This window comes from Oncorhynchus mykiss, chromosome 22, assembly GCF_057628025.1.
Source record: "Oncorhynchus mykiss isolate SJ-2025 chromosome 22, ASM5762802v1, whole genome shotgun sequence".
NCBI lineage: Eukaryota > Metazoa > Chordata > Actinopteri > Salmoniformes > Salmonidae > Oncorhynchus > Oncorhynchus mykiss.
In genome coordinates this window covers 34,147,702-34,161,583 of record NC_143043.1, presented here as the reverse complement: position 1 = coordinate 34,161,583, position 13,882 = coordinate 34,147,702, and the positions used below count along the sequence as shown (strand labels likewise).

Sequence of the window (13,882 nt, the reverse complement as noted above, 5' to 3'; positions counted from 1 at the left end):
GGGAGGAGAGGAAGGAGAGGAAGGAGGGGAAAGGGAGGAGAGAAGAGGAAGGAGAGGAGAGGAAGGAGAAGGGAGGAGAGGAGAGGAAGGAAGGAGAGGCGAGGAAAGGGAGGAGAGGAATGAGAGGAAGGAGGGGAAAGGGAGAAGAGGCGAGGAAGGAGAGGAAGGAGAAGAAAGGGAGGAGAGAAGAGGAAGGAGAGGAGAGGAAAGGAAGGAGAGAAGAGGAAGGAGAGGAGAGGAAAGGAAGGAGAGAAGAGGAAGGAGAGGAGAGGGAGGAGGGGAAAGGGAGGAGGGGAGAGGAAGGAGAGGAAGGAGGGGAAAGGGAGGAGAGAAGAGGAAGGAGAGGAAGGAGGGGAGAGGAAAGGGAGGAGAGAAGAGGAAGGAAAGGAGAGGAAAGGGAGGAGAGAAGAGGAAGGAGAGGAGAGGAAAGGGAGGAGAGAAGAGGAAGGAGAGGAAAGGGAGGAGAGAAGAGGAAGGAGAGGAGAGGAAGGAGAGGAAAGGAAGGAGAGAAGAGGAAGGAGAGAAGAGGAAGGAGAGGAGAGGAAAGGAAGGAGAGGAGAGGAAGGAGAGGAGAGGAAAGGAAAGGGATGTGAGAAGTGGAAAGGGATGAGAGGTGAGGAAGGGGAGGAAAGTTGAGGAAGAGGAGGAGAAACGATAAGTCTAATATAGTGTAAAGACACAGGCAACTAGCCTGAGCCAGAGGGAGAGTCATTATCAGTGAATGAGCAGACCTCTAGCAACTACTGAAAGGTTACCATGTAGCATGTTTGATATTAACAGGCATGCTCAAAACACTCTATCTCCTCTTTAACTGGGAGAGGACATGATTAAAGTGAAGTTCCTTCAGCATGGTGCTACTAATATATTCCTACTGGAGAAGAGCAGTCTCTCTCTCTCTCTCTCTCTCTCTCTTTCTGTCTCTCACTCCCTCTGTCTCTCTCCCTCCCTCTCTGATTGCTTCGGTGAAACACACGATTAGCCAGCTGCTTCCCCTGATTAAAGAAACTCCCCTGTTTCTAGGGCATCTCCTCATGCTCCTCCTTCCTCTAGCCCTTTCTCCACTCCTCCATCTGTCTCCTCCTTTCACAAGTCTTCCTCTCCATCTACCTCTGTCTTCCCCTCTCCACCCTCCTTTACCTCGCCCACATACTTTCATTTCCTGTCTACTCCCTTTTGCCCTCTCTCTCCCTGTCCTTCAATCTGTCTCTCTCACTCTCTCTCACCTCTCCAGACGTTTATATCATCCCTCCGTCGTTCTCACTTTCTCTCTCTTGGGTTTAGTCTTTCACTTCACTTCTCCCAACATTCAATTAACTTTCCACTTCCTCTCCACCGCAACTCCCCCGACGCGTCAATCACACTCTGCTGCCGTGGCGACTGACAGCTGGCCCCCACCCTTCCTCCCAGCGGTGTCCCGTGTTCCACCAGGCATGACCCAGTCACCTGGTAGGGGGCTCCCACAGGCCTCTGGGATACCTGGTGGGGCAGGGCGGCCATACTGCCTGGGCTCAGGGAGGACACGCGAGGTTAACTGTTCATAGCAACTCCTGTTCATTAGCTCACTGGGCGTGAGGAACTGTGTGTGGGTGCTTTTGTGGTTTTGAGTCTCCAACCAGTATTACAGAGGTAGTCTCATCAAAACCAGACATCTCTCCTTCAAAATACATCACCACATTGACAACACAGAGGCAAAGCTGCATGTCTTCAATGGAAGCAGGTGTGGGAAAAGGACCCAATTGTCATACTTGACTAAAAGTAGATGCCTTAACAGAAAATGACTCACGTAAAAGTGAAAGTCACCCAGTAAAATGACACTTGAGTAAAAGTCTAAAAGTATTTGATTTTAAATATACTTAAGTATCAAAAGTAAAAGTATAAATCATTTCAAATTCCTTTCCATTTTCTTGTTTTTTAAATTTACGGATAGTCAGGGGCATAATTTACATTCAGAATGTAACTAGTACTTTCGGGTGTCAGGGAAAATGTATGGAGTTAAAAGTACATGATTTACTTTAGGAATGTAGTCAAGTAAAAGCAGTCAAAAATATAAATAGTAACAGTACAGAACTACCCAAGTTGTACTTTAAAGTATTTTTACTAAAGTACTTCACACCACTGAACGGTAGTTTGATGTCAAATAAAAGCATAATAAAAGGTATTGACGTGTTCACTGTGTGATATTTTCAGGATTCGCCACGGTATAAAAGACCTGTCATGTTCTCCAGTTCTCAATTTCTTATGGTGTGTATCTGTGTGTGTGTGTTTGTGTGTGTCAGTGTGAGCTGTAGCGATCCTCTGAGTCCTTACAGAGATAGTAAAATAGTCAATCAGACAGATAGGGGCAGAGCCAGGCTCCTGGTAGCAGCCTGTTAATCCACATCATTTCCCCAGACTCTTCTCTTCTTCTCCAAATGTGATGGGATTTACTCAGGGCCAAGGCACCCCACTGGTAATCCCTATTCCTTAGAAATCTCCACACACTGTGGGTGGATGTGTGTGAGAGCGGGAGAGAGAGAGAAATGGAAAAAAGAGATTGTGAGAGGGACAGACTGTGTGCCAGAGAGAAGGAAGACTAAGAGGAAGAGATAGAGAGTGTGAGAGGGACAGACTGTGTGTCAGATAGAAGGAAGACTAAGAGGAAGAGATAGAAAATGTGTTTACACAAATGATGCAACAAAAACGAAGAAAACTCCAGGACCTATCTGCAAAGTAAAAGTGAGATGAGAGTGACGTCTGAAGATGAAAGCTATACTAAAGGTAACCGTGCTACTGCACTGAGCTAGCCTGCTACAGTAGTCTGCTTGTCAGATAAAAGCCAGCCTGCCTGTGTCTGGTAATGAAATGACAGAGGGGATATTACCCAGAATGACCTGCAGGACTGTCTGTCTGTGGACGCCACTGTGTCCTGTGTGTAATAGAATAATAGATTACATCTAGCAGACACATTCACACACCCTCAAGGACACACACAGAGAGAGAGAGAGAGAGAGAGAGAGAGAGAGAGGGAGGGAGAGGGAGAGGGAGAGAGAGAGAGAGAGAGAGAGAGAGAGAGAGAGAGAGAGAGAGAGAGAGAGAGAGAGAGAGAGAGAGAGAGAGAGAGAGAGAGAGAGAGAGAGAGAGAGAGAGAGAGAGAGAGAGAGAGAGAGAGAGAGAGAGAGAGAGAGAGAGAGAGAGAGAGAGAGAGAGAGAGAGAGAAAAAAAAACACAGTTAGCTAATGATTTACTATTGTGTCTTGATTGTTTTTTGGATTTTTTTTCCCAATTTTTATGCAATGCAGAGAGTACCTGAAGGAGATTTATCATCTTAATTACCATAGTGAATTATTGTAATGTATGTTTATGTGTCAATGAATCCCATAAGGGACGGGTTGCCAATTGGCGATTAGACACGAAAATAAAATGTTATTCATTCAAAAAATGTCATTCGTACAGATGAGAATAGTGATGCACCAACATTACATTTTTGTTTGCATCCATGAGCTATCTAGCTTTTTTATGACCAGCACAATAGGTGCGCGAGACAACTTTACCAGCATCATAGCATATATATATATATCGATGAATCGTTGTGACATATGGAATACGAGTGAGTGTAATCAATGTGTAATAACTACGTAAAAAATGTATGAACGCGTTCAATTATTATGTGAAGTCATATTCAGATCCTGATTGGTCAACCAGCTTATTTGACACGTCAAATAGTGTTATTTGACACGTAGTTATTACACAATTACACGGAACCCAAACCGGCTGCACCCGTGCGCTATCGTGCATAAATTGATTTTGTCCCCCTACACCAAACGCGATCACGACACGCAGGTTAAAATATCAAAACAAACTCTGAATCAATTACATTAATTTGGGGACAGGTCGAAAAGCATTAAACATTGATTGCAATTTAGCTTGCAAGCTTGCATTTGCTAGATAATTTGTCCTATTTAGCTAGCTTGCTGTTGCTAGCTAATTTGTCCTATTTAGCTAGCTTGCTGTTGCTAGCTAATCTGTCCTATTTAGCTAGCTTGCTGTTGCTAGCTAATCTGTCCTATTTAGCTAGCTTGCTGTTGCCAGCTAATCTGTGCTATTTAGCTAGCTTGCTGTTGCCAAATAATTTGTCCTATTTAGCTAGCTTGCTGTTGCTAGCTAATCTGTCCTATTTAGCTAGCTTGCTGTTGCTAGCTAATCTGTCCTATTTAGCTAGCTTGCTATTGCCAGCTAATCTGTCCTATTTAGCTAGCTTGCTGTTGCTAGCTAATCTGTCCTATTTAGCTAGCTTGCTGTTGCTAGCTAATCTGTCCTATTTAGCTAGCTTGCTGTTGCCAGCTAATCTGTCCTGGGATAGAAACATTGAGTTGTTATTTTACATGCACAAGGTCCTCTACTCCAACAATTAATCCACACATAAAACGGTCAACCGAATCGTTTCTAGTCATCTCTCCTCCTTCCAGGCTTTTTCTTCTTTGAACTTATATGGTGATCGGCATCTAAACTTTCATAGTATTACCACGACAACCGGCAAAACAGTTCATCTTTCAATCACCCACGTGGGTATAACCAATGAGGAGATGGCACGTGGTATATGCTTCTATAAACCAATGAGGAGATGGGAGAGGCAGGACTTTCAGTGCGATCTGCGTCAGAAATAGAAAGGAGTTCTATTTTAGCCCTTGGCATCGCAGATGCTCGTTGGCACGCGCGACCAGTGTGGGTGCAATAATTGAATAACATGGATTTCTAAATTTATTTTGAGACGCTCGCGAATGCGACGTGTCCGGTCTGGTCAGCATGTTACTCGTATTTCACATGTCACAACAATTAATCGATACGTATGTTATGATCGCACACCTATTGTGCTGGTCATAAAAAAAGCTAGCTCATGGATGCAAACAATGTTCTTCTCCAAAAACATAGCAACACAACATCTGTTTTAGTAGCTAGCAACATCTGAAAAATAGCGCACTTGGTAGTGTGTACCGGAGCTCAACCAGTCGGCGAAAGCCAACATCATCTACGACAGAGAACGGTTGATTGTCAAGGGCAATGAATTCCATTATCTTGGCATTAATGGATTTCACCTTTGAGGCATCTCACAGAAATGGTCTTACTCTTTCAAATCACTGCTCGACTTGTTGACTGCTCGATCCACTCAGCAGACATTGTGGGCTAGGTTAGGAATGCTGTGTTACACGTGTTTGTCAACATTTTACACGGCGTCATTACGTCATCTACCTACGTTATATAGGTATGCACGGTAGCTTTGACATCGGGTTTTATCATCGGCGTTAAACTAGATATCGGGCCGATACTGATGTTGGCATTTTTAGCTAATATCGGCCGATTCAGATATGTTCACCGATATATCGTACATCGATAGATGAGAACTATAACCATTTTATCACGCAGAGGACATATTGTGCATAATGCTTTACGGAGAGACTGTACACTGTGCATTGAGAGTGTGTGTGACAGTGTATGTGTGCATTGGTGTGAGTGTACTCACCGCCCTGGTCGGTGGTGACTGTAATGGCGGCCGTGGCGCCACGGTTCAGGGTTAAGGAGTTTAGGGGTTAGAGTAGGTTGTCCACCCACTCTGGACAGAGTGCTTTGGTGATGACATTTCAATGATGTTATAAAATACATTTTACAAGGACAAATGATTATGTTCTGAGTCATTCAGTGGGCTCTTTCTCTGACATTTCATTAACATCATATCCACAAAGTTGGATTTGGTAACCTAAAACATCTGATAATACGCACCGAGCTCGGTTGACATAGCAGTGCAGGTTGCTCGTAACAACTTTTGAGGATTTACCGTTTTGTGGTAGTCGTCTTCAAAGTTGTTGCCCCGGGTTGCAAAAAGCTAAATTAGCATGATGCAGCTGAATGAAATGTAAAAAGCTTTGAAAATAAAAAAGGTTGGTATACGCTCAGTGCTCCGTTGACATTTCACAGAGATATGCTTGTTTTTGTGAGAATGAATATCAAAAGCGTACGCTAAAATATGAAAATACTATATGTCATGTGTCATAATCGATATCCATTTGACCTCTATATTGTTTTATGTCCCGCCGATTCAAAGAGAAAGATGAGTTCAATGGGGAAAGTGAGCCTTTTAGACAGTCAGTAGCCTTCATTCTTGCACAGAATCCGGCCTAGCTAACACAATGCAATTTTCCAGATTTTTTACCACTTTTTTCTCTTTATTTAGTCACCCTAATTCTGGCCATCCTACAGGGGTAAAAACTCCAATCACTTTTGAACGGATTATGCTAGAGACATGAGGTTTGGACCATTTGTTTTAGAGGATTAGACACAAAATTAACATATATTGGTAAAATATGCATTTGAATTGGACACCCTAGTCAGAGGGTTTAAGGGTAAGAAGTCAGGTTCAGAGGTCAGTGTATAGGTGTACTCACAGCCCTGGTCGGTGGAGACAGTGATGTCCGACAGGTTCAGGGTTAAGGGGGTCAGAGGTCAGTGTATAGGTGTACTCACAGCCCTGGTCGGTGGAGACAGTGATGTCTGAGAGGTTTAGGGTTAAGGGGGTCAGAGGTCAGTGTATAGGTGTACTCACAGCCCTGGACGGTGGAGACAGTGATGTCTGACAGGTTCAGGGTTAAGGGGGATAGAGGTCAGTGTATAGGTGTACTCACAGCCCTGGTCGGTGGAGACAGTGATGTCTGACAGGTTCAGGGTTAAGGGGGATAGAGGTCAGTGTATAGGTGTACTCACAGCCCTGGTCGGTGGAGACAGTGATGTCTGACAGGTTCAGGGTTAAGGGGGTCAGAGGTCAGTGTATAGGTGTACTCACCGCCCTGGTCGGTGGAGACAGTAATGGCGGCCACAGGTCTTGGGTAGTTAATCATCTTAGACACTCCATTCAGTGACTCAATCTCAAAGGTGTAGTTGGCATGAGCAGAGAAGTCCATCACCGTTACCGTGGTGTTAGTCAGGCCCTGGGGGCGGGGCACAAAGCGAAGCTCTTCCCCACAAAGCTGGCATTGGTCGGGCTCTGGGCCGCATCGCTTACATAGCACGTTATAGGTCAGGTCCCTGCGACCACCCATGTCGCTGGGAGGAGACCACTCCAACTGTAGACAGGTGTCATTCAGGTTGAAGACCACGTTACGAGGAGGGGAGGGGGGACCTGGAATAGAGAGAGAGAGCTTCGTGTTGATTGATCATGTTTCTGCCTCAACATCTCTGTAGTTTGTGGTGGTATGAGTCCAAATAAAAAGTATAGCACACATTGAAAGGGAACAGGCAAATGTTATTGCACTTTAAGTGGAACAGACAGCGTTTTAACTACTTTGCAGATAATAAACAAACAGACAGTCACATCAATCAAAAATATTAAATTCCCAGTTCATACTACAAAACTAACTTTATAAGAGGTTTAAAAAATGGGTTCTATTTGACTCAACATTCCATGACGTACAGTAAGACATTGTTGGAGGGACAGATGGATGCAGTTCAAAGCATGACGAATATAATTCACCAATACATTTGTTTGTAGTCCCAAAAAATATCAGGTTGTAAATCACAGCTGGCCTGATACATTGTTTGTTGCCTCCACCCATTCGGGATGCACTGTTTCACTTTCAATGACTCAATATTGTAACTAAGGCTGGGAATGTCAATATAATCAAACAAGAAAGGGCAATGATCACAAGTCAGTCATATTGTGGCTAGCGTAACTATTTATGTATCTATTAATTTAGCAAGCTAAAAACGTGGAGGCTAATGTTTGCTAGCTAGCTGCTGGGTTTTTTGGTTGTTACAGCTAGAGATGCAGGTGTCATTTGGTTAGCAAGCAATACATATTAATCATTTTGCTAGCTAGCTAGCTTTATTGAACTTTAACAACTGTTATCCAGTTAGCATATCTTGTGTGATCGTAAATTCACTCTGGCTATCTAATCCAAATTCAGAGCACTCTCATCTAAGAGTGAAGGATAACTGATGAATTTACGAACACGCAACACCGCCGAATATGACCCCTGTCAATTGTTACCAACAGCACAGTCTAGATAACATGCAAACAGCCTAACCAGCTCTGCTAGTGCGAATAACATGGTCAGAATGAGGTGTTCTCTCATTTGTGTCTAGAAGTAGCTAGGAAGCTAGCCAGCTTTAGACAGTTAGCTTGGGTGTTTGACTGCCATTGTGAGGAATGCTCAGATCAACCTTACTCCTCGGCCTGCGCGTCCAGTGCAAATAGTGCAGTGTGCTCTCAATTTACGAACAACCCAGAGTGCACTCTGACATACTGAAGGCAATTTACAAACACACCCTTAGTCGTCAATCAAATGTATTTGGCATTGATCAAATGTGCGGGCAGGCAAGTTCCCATTCAGTTGTCAAAGCGTGGGACGAGCAGGCTACTACTCACCATTGTTTATCAGTGCAATTTCGATGGCCAAGTAGCTGAAAAAGTTTGAGTGTTTATCTAATGTTCCCTCATTAGATTTTAGCTCATCTCACTCTGGCTAGCATTAGTTGTTGATATTGCTGTTGTTGATGTGCATAACTGAGTGAGAGATAGCCTTCCTTTTTATGGTTGTTTGATCAATAGGACTGTAAAGTTCCCAAACGTAAGAGGACACATTTACATATTTTCAGAAATCCATTCATGTGTATTTTGGAGATCTTGGTGAATGCGTTCTAATGGTCTAACGTCTTACTGTTGCTCCTGCCTGTAAACACACAGTCTAGTTCAAAGTGAATGATGACAGGTCTGTGTGGCAGATGGATTATCTGCATATAGGCCTACTGTAGCTGTGATTGGCTATGGTGCACCAGTCTGCATAGACTCCGGTCTTGGATAAGACAGATGTTTATATTAGGTTTTAATTACTGCAGTCTGTTAATTGTTCAAATCCACGCCCGCTTTCCCACTCTATACTGCTATAGAATTTTCACAAATACCTTACTCTACGTCATTTCCAAACATTCTATGAATTTATGAAACGTGAAAATGACCATTCTAAGTGGTCACTTGTCAGAAAACGGTGCCATGATCTTCCTGGGGGTGTATATGAACAGATTGTAATAATATTTCATGTTGCTAAAACGCTATCAGATCCACTTTAACAAGCCTAAAAAACAAAACCTTGCTATTATAACGCCATGTCTACTTTAATACCATTGTTCTCTTTGACAAACATCTACTATCTGCTACAGACAGCTTACCATCAAGGTGACTGCTTCTCCATTGTGTGTGAAGTTATTCTGGGAGAGGTATTGTGAGAGTAGGTGCATGCAGGTATTGAGTAGATGTGTGCAGGCATTGTATGTGTGTGCAGGTATTGTGTGTGTGTCTGTATTGTGCTGCACAGAGCAGTCTGCCAGCTGTCAGAGGGGCAGTGTTAAAAGGCCTGGGGGATTTAAACCCTCCAGTTCTGCCAAGCTTTCTGTCTGTCTGCACAATAGGCTGGAGCCCTCTCCTGCCTAACCCCACTCACAATCCCCCTCTCCTGTCCTCCTCCTACCTTCCTCTACCCTTCCTTGCTCCCAATCCCCCTCTCCTGTCCTCCTCCCTTCCCCGCTCCCAATCCCCCTCTCCTGTTCTCCACCTACCTTCCCCACTCCCAATCCCCCTCTCCTGCCCTCCTCCTCCTCTTCTCCATCCCTCTTTCCTGCCCTCCTCCTCATCTGCTCTCTCTCATATAACACTACATGCCTGTACTGTACTCTCCAAGAGTATATAACACTATGTGCCTGTAGTGTACTCTCCAAGAGTATATAACACTGTATGCCTGTAGTGTACTCTCCAAGAGTATATAACACTATATGCCTGTAGTGTACTCTCCAAGAGTATATAACACTGTATGCCTGTAGTGTACTCTCCAAGAGTATATAACACTGTATGCCTGTACTGTACTCTCCAAGAGTATATAACACTATATGCCTGTAGTGTACTCTCCAAGAGTATATAACACTGTATGCCTGTACTGTACTCTCCAAGAGTATATAACACTATTTGCCTGTACTGTACTGTCCCTGAGTGTATTGACTGCTGCTGGGACAATTACGACATTGCCTGATTGATTGATTGATGATACTCACGTGTGCAGGCCATAGTGGGTGGGTCTCTCTCAGCTCTGTAGAAAGCCTTCTCACAGTGGCAGACAGCAGCCCCCTCTCCATAGCTGAAACTGTGAGGGGGACACTTGGAACACTTGATGTTCCCCGTAAACGCCTTGTAGAAGCCTGGTCGACACGCTGTGGAGAGAAAGAGGGATATATGCTATATATATGTATATGTCAGGATTACAGACAGATAAATGGTCAGGATAAGACACAGAGATATGGTTATACTGTATATGTCAGGATAAGACACAGAGATATGGTTATACTGTAGATGTCAGGATAAGACACAGAGATCTAGTTATACTGTAGATGTCAGGATAAGACACAGATATATAGTTATACTGTAGATGTCAGGATAAGACACAGAGATATAGTTATACTGTAGATGTCAGGATAAGACACAGAGATATAGTTATACTGTAGATGTCAGGATAAGACACAGAGATATAGTTATACTGTAGATGTCAGGATAAGACACAGAGATATAGTTATACTGTAGATGTCAGGATAAGACACAGAGATATAGTTATACTGTAGATGTCAGGATAAGACACAGATATATAGTTATACTGTAGATGTCAGGATAAGACACAGAGATATAGTTATACTGTAGATGTCAGGATAATACACAGAGATATAGTTATACTGTAGATGTCAGGATAAGACACAGAGATAGAGTTATACTGTAGATGTCAGGATAACAGACACATATATGGTTATACGGTAGATGTCAGGATAAGACACAGAGATATAGTTATACTGTAGATGTCAGGATAACAGACACATATATGGTTATACTGTAGATGTCAGGATTACAGACAGATAAATGGTTATACTGTAGATGTCAGGATAAGACACAGAGATATGGTTATACGGTAGATGTCAGGATAAGACACAGATATATGGTTATACTGTATATGGCAGGATAACAGACACAGAGATATGGTTATACCGTATATGGCAGGATAACAGACACAGATATATGGTTATACCGTATATGGCAGGATAACAGACACAGAGATATGGTTATACCGTATATGGCAGGATAACAGACACAGAGATATGGTTATACTGTATATGGCAGGATAACAGACACAGAGATATGGTTATACCGTATATGGCAGGATAACAGACACAGATATATGGTTATACCGTATATGGCAGGATAACAGACACAGAGATATGGTTATACTGTATATGGCAGGATAACAGACACAGAGATATGGTTATACTGTAGATGGCAGGAAAACAGACACAGAGATATGGTTATACTGTACAGTCATGGCCAAAAGTTGAGTGACACAAATATTAATTTTCACAAAGTCTGCTGCCTCAGTGTCTTTAGATATTTTTGTCAGATGTTACTATGGAATACTGAAGTATAATTACAAGCATTTCATAAGTGTCAAAGGCTTTTATTGACAATTACATGAAGTTGATGCATATAGTCAATATTTGCAGTGTCGACCCTTCTTTTTCAAGACCTCTGCATTCTGCCCTGGCATGCTGTCAATTAACTTCTGGGCCACATCCTGACTGATGGCAGCCCATTCTTGCATATTCAATGCTTGGAGTTTGTCAGAATTTGACCACATTGACCACAAGTTCTCAATGGGATTAAGTTCTGGGGAGTTTCCTGGCCATGGACCCAAAATATCGATGTTTTGTTCCCCGAGCCACTTAGTTATCACTTTTGCCTTATGGCAAGGTGCTCCATCATGCTGGAAAAGGCATTGTTCATCACCAAACTGTTCCTGGATGGTTGGGAGAAGTTGCTCTCGGAGGATGTGTTGGTACCATTCTTTATTCATGGCTGTGTTCTTAGGAAAAATTGTGAATGAGCCCACTCCATTGGCTGAGAAGCAACCCCACACATGAATGGTCTCAGGATGCTTTACTGTTTGCATGACACAGGACTGATGGTAGCGCTCAGCTTTTTTCGGATGCCCCAAACAATCGGAAATAGAATTCATCAGAGAAAATGAATTTACCCCAGTCCTCAGCAGTCCAATCCCTGTACCTTTTTCAGAATATCAGTCTGTCCCTGATGTTTTTCCTGCATAGAAGTGGCTTCTTAGCTGCCCTTCTTGACACCAGGCCATCCTACAAAAGCCTTCGCCTCACTGTAGGTGCAGATGCACTCACACCTGCCTGCTGCCATTCCTGAGCAAGCTCTGTACTGGTGGTGCCCCGATCCCGCAGCTGAATTAACTTTAGGAGACAGTCCTGGCACTTGCTGGACTTTCTTGGGCGCCCTGAAGTCTTCTTCATAACAATTGAAGCGCTCTCCTTGAAGTTCTTGATGATCCGATAAATGGTTGATTTAGGTGCAATCTTACTGGCAGCAATATCCTTACATGTGAAGCCCTTTTTGTACAAAGCAATGATGACGGCACGTGTTCCCTTGTAGGTAACAATGGCTGACAGAGGATGAACAATGATTCAAGCACCACCCTCCTTTTGAAGCTTCCAGTCTGTTATTTGAACTCAATCAGCATGACAGAGTGATCTCCAGCCTTGTCCTTGTCAACACTCACACGTGTGTTAATGAGAGAATCACTGACATGTCAGCTGGTCCTTTTGTGGCAGGGCTGAAATGCAGTGGAAATGTTTTTTGGGGATTCAGTTCATTTGAGTGGCAAAGAGGGACTTTGCAATTCCTCTGATCACTCTTCATAACATTCTGAAGTATATGCAAATTGCCATCATACAAACTGAGGCACCAGACTTTGTGAAAATGTATATTTGTGTCATTCTCAAAACCTTTGGCCAGTATGGTTGTACTGTATATGGCAGGATAACAGAGAGCTATATCGTTATACTGTATATGGCAGGATAACAGACACAGGGATATGGTTATACTGTAAATGGCAGGAAAACAGACACAGATATGGTTATACTGTATATGGCAGGATAACAGACAGAGGTTATACTGTATATGGCAGGATAACAGACACAGATATATGGTTATACTGTATATGGCAGGATAACAGACACTAAAATATGTTTATACTGTATATGGCAGGATAACAGACACTAAAATATGTTTATACTGTATATGGCAGGATAACAGACACTGAAATATGGTTATACTGTATAACGCAGGATAACAGACACATATATATGGTCATACTTTATATGGCAGGATAACAGACACAGATATAGCAAATTCACAAAAGAGAAAGAAAGATGACATCAAATGGCAGGACATTTGTTACACAGTCAATGGACAATGGCTTAGACAAGCAAACACAATCTGTTGACCTGATGAAATTCATCTCTACTGATTTATATCCAGAAATACTAGGAAAATGAAGTACATTGAAAGCAGTAATGAGAAAAAAGCTCCCTCTATTCTCTCCCTTTCTTCTCCTACACTCTGTCCTCCCTCTCTCCCTGCAGTCCGATCCTAAAGCCTGTACGCCTCAGGGACAAATGGCCTTTCAAATCCCTCTCAGCCTTTAACCGATGGTACCACACACACTCACACACACACACACAATCCCCGGGTACGCAGTCAGAGGAGAATTCCACTTCTGGGGTTGTCAGAGTGCCCATCGATTTAACAAGGTAACACAGGCTGAGCCATCTGAGGGCTTCACCTTGAAGTACTGAAGGCCTTGATGTGTGTGTTTGTGTGCGTGCGCGTATGTGTGGATGGAGTCTTTCCATTTCTCCTTCTGATAAATTAACCTACAGGAGCCCTGAAACCACACCGACGCAGATCAAATGGGATTAATTAGGACATCACACACACACACACACACACACACACACACAGCAGAAGCCC

The 13,882-nt window shown here is 43.2% G+C and overlaps 1 protein-coding gene across 2 annotated transcripts in view; it reads right to left on the bottom strand.

The window, feature by feature from the left end:
• The window catches only part of epha6 (eph receptor A6), a 220,750-nt gene that overhangs the window by 65,237 nt on the left and 141,631 nt on the right, over nt 1-13,882 (bottom strand). For both annotated transcript variants that reach the window (XR_016490605.1, XM_036959046.2), the window contains exons 6-7: nt 10,069-10,224; nt 6,812-7,147 (exon numbers count right to left, since the gene is read on the bottom strand). Coding sequence is in view for 1 of the 2 variants with exons in the window: in XM_036959046.2 (XP_036814941.1) it covers nt 6,812-7,147; nt 10,069-10,224 (492 nt within the window). In the remaining variant the exon portion in view is untranslated. The remainder of the gene's footprint in view (nt 1-6,811; nt 7,148-10,068; nt 10,225-13,882) is intronic.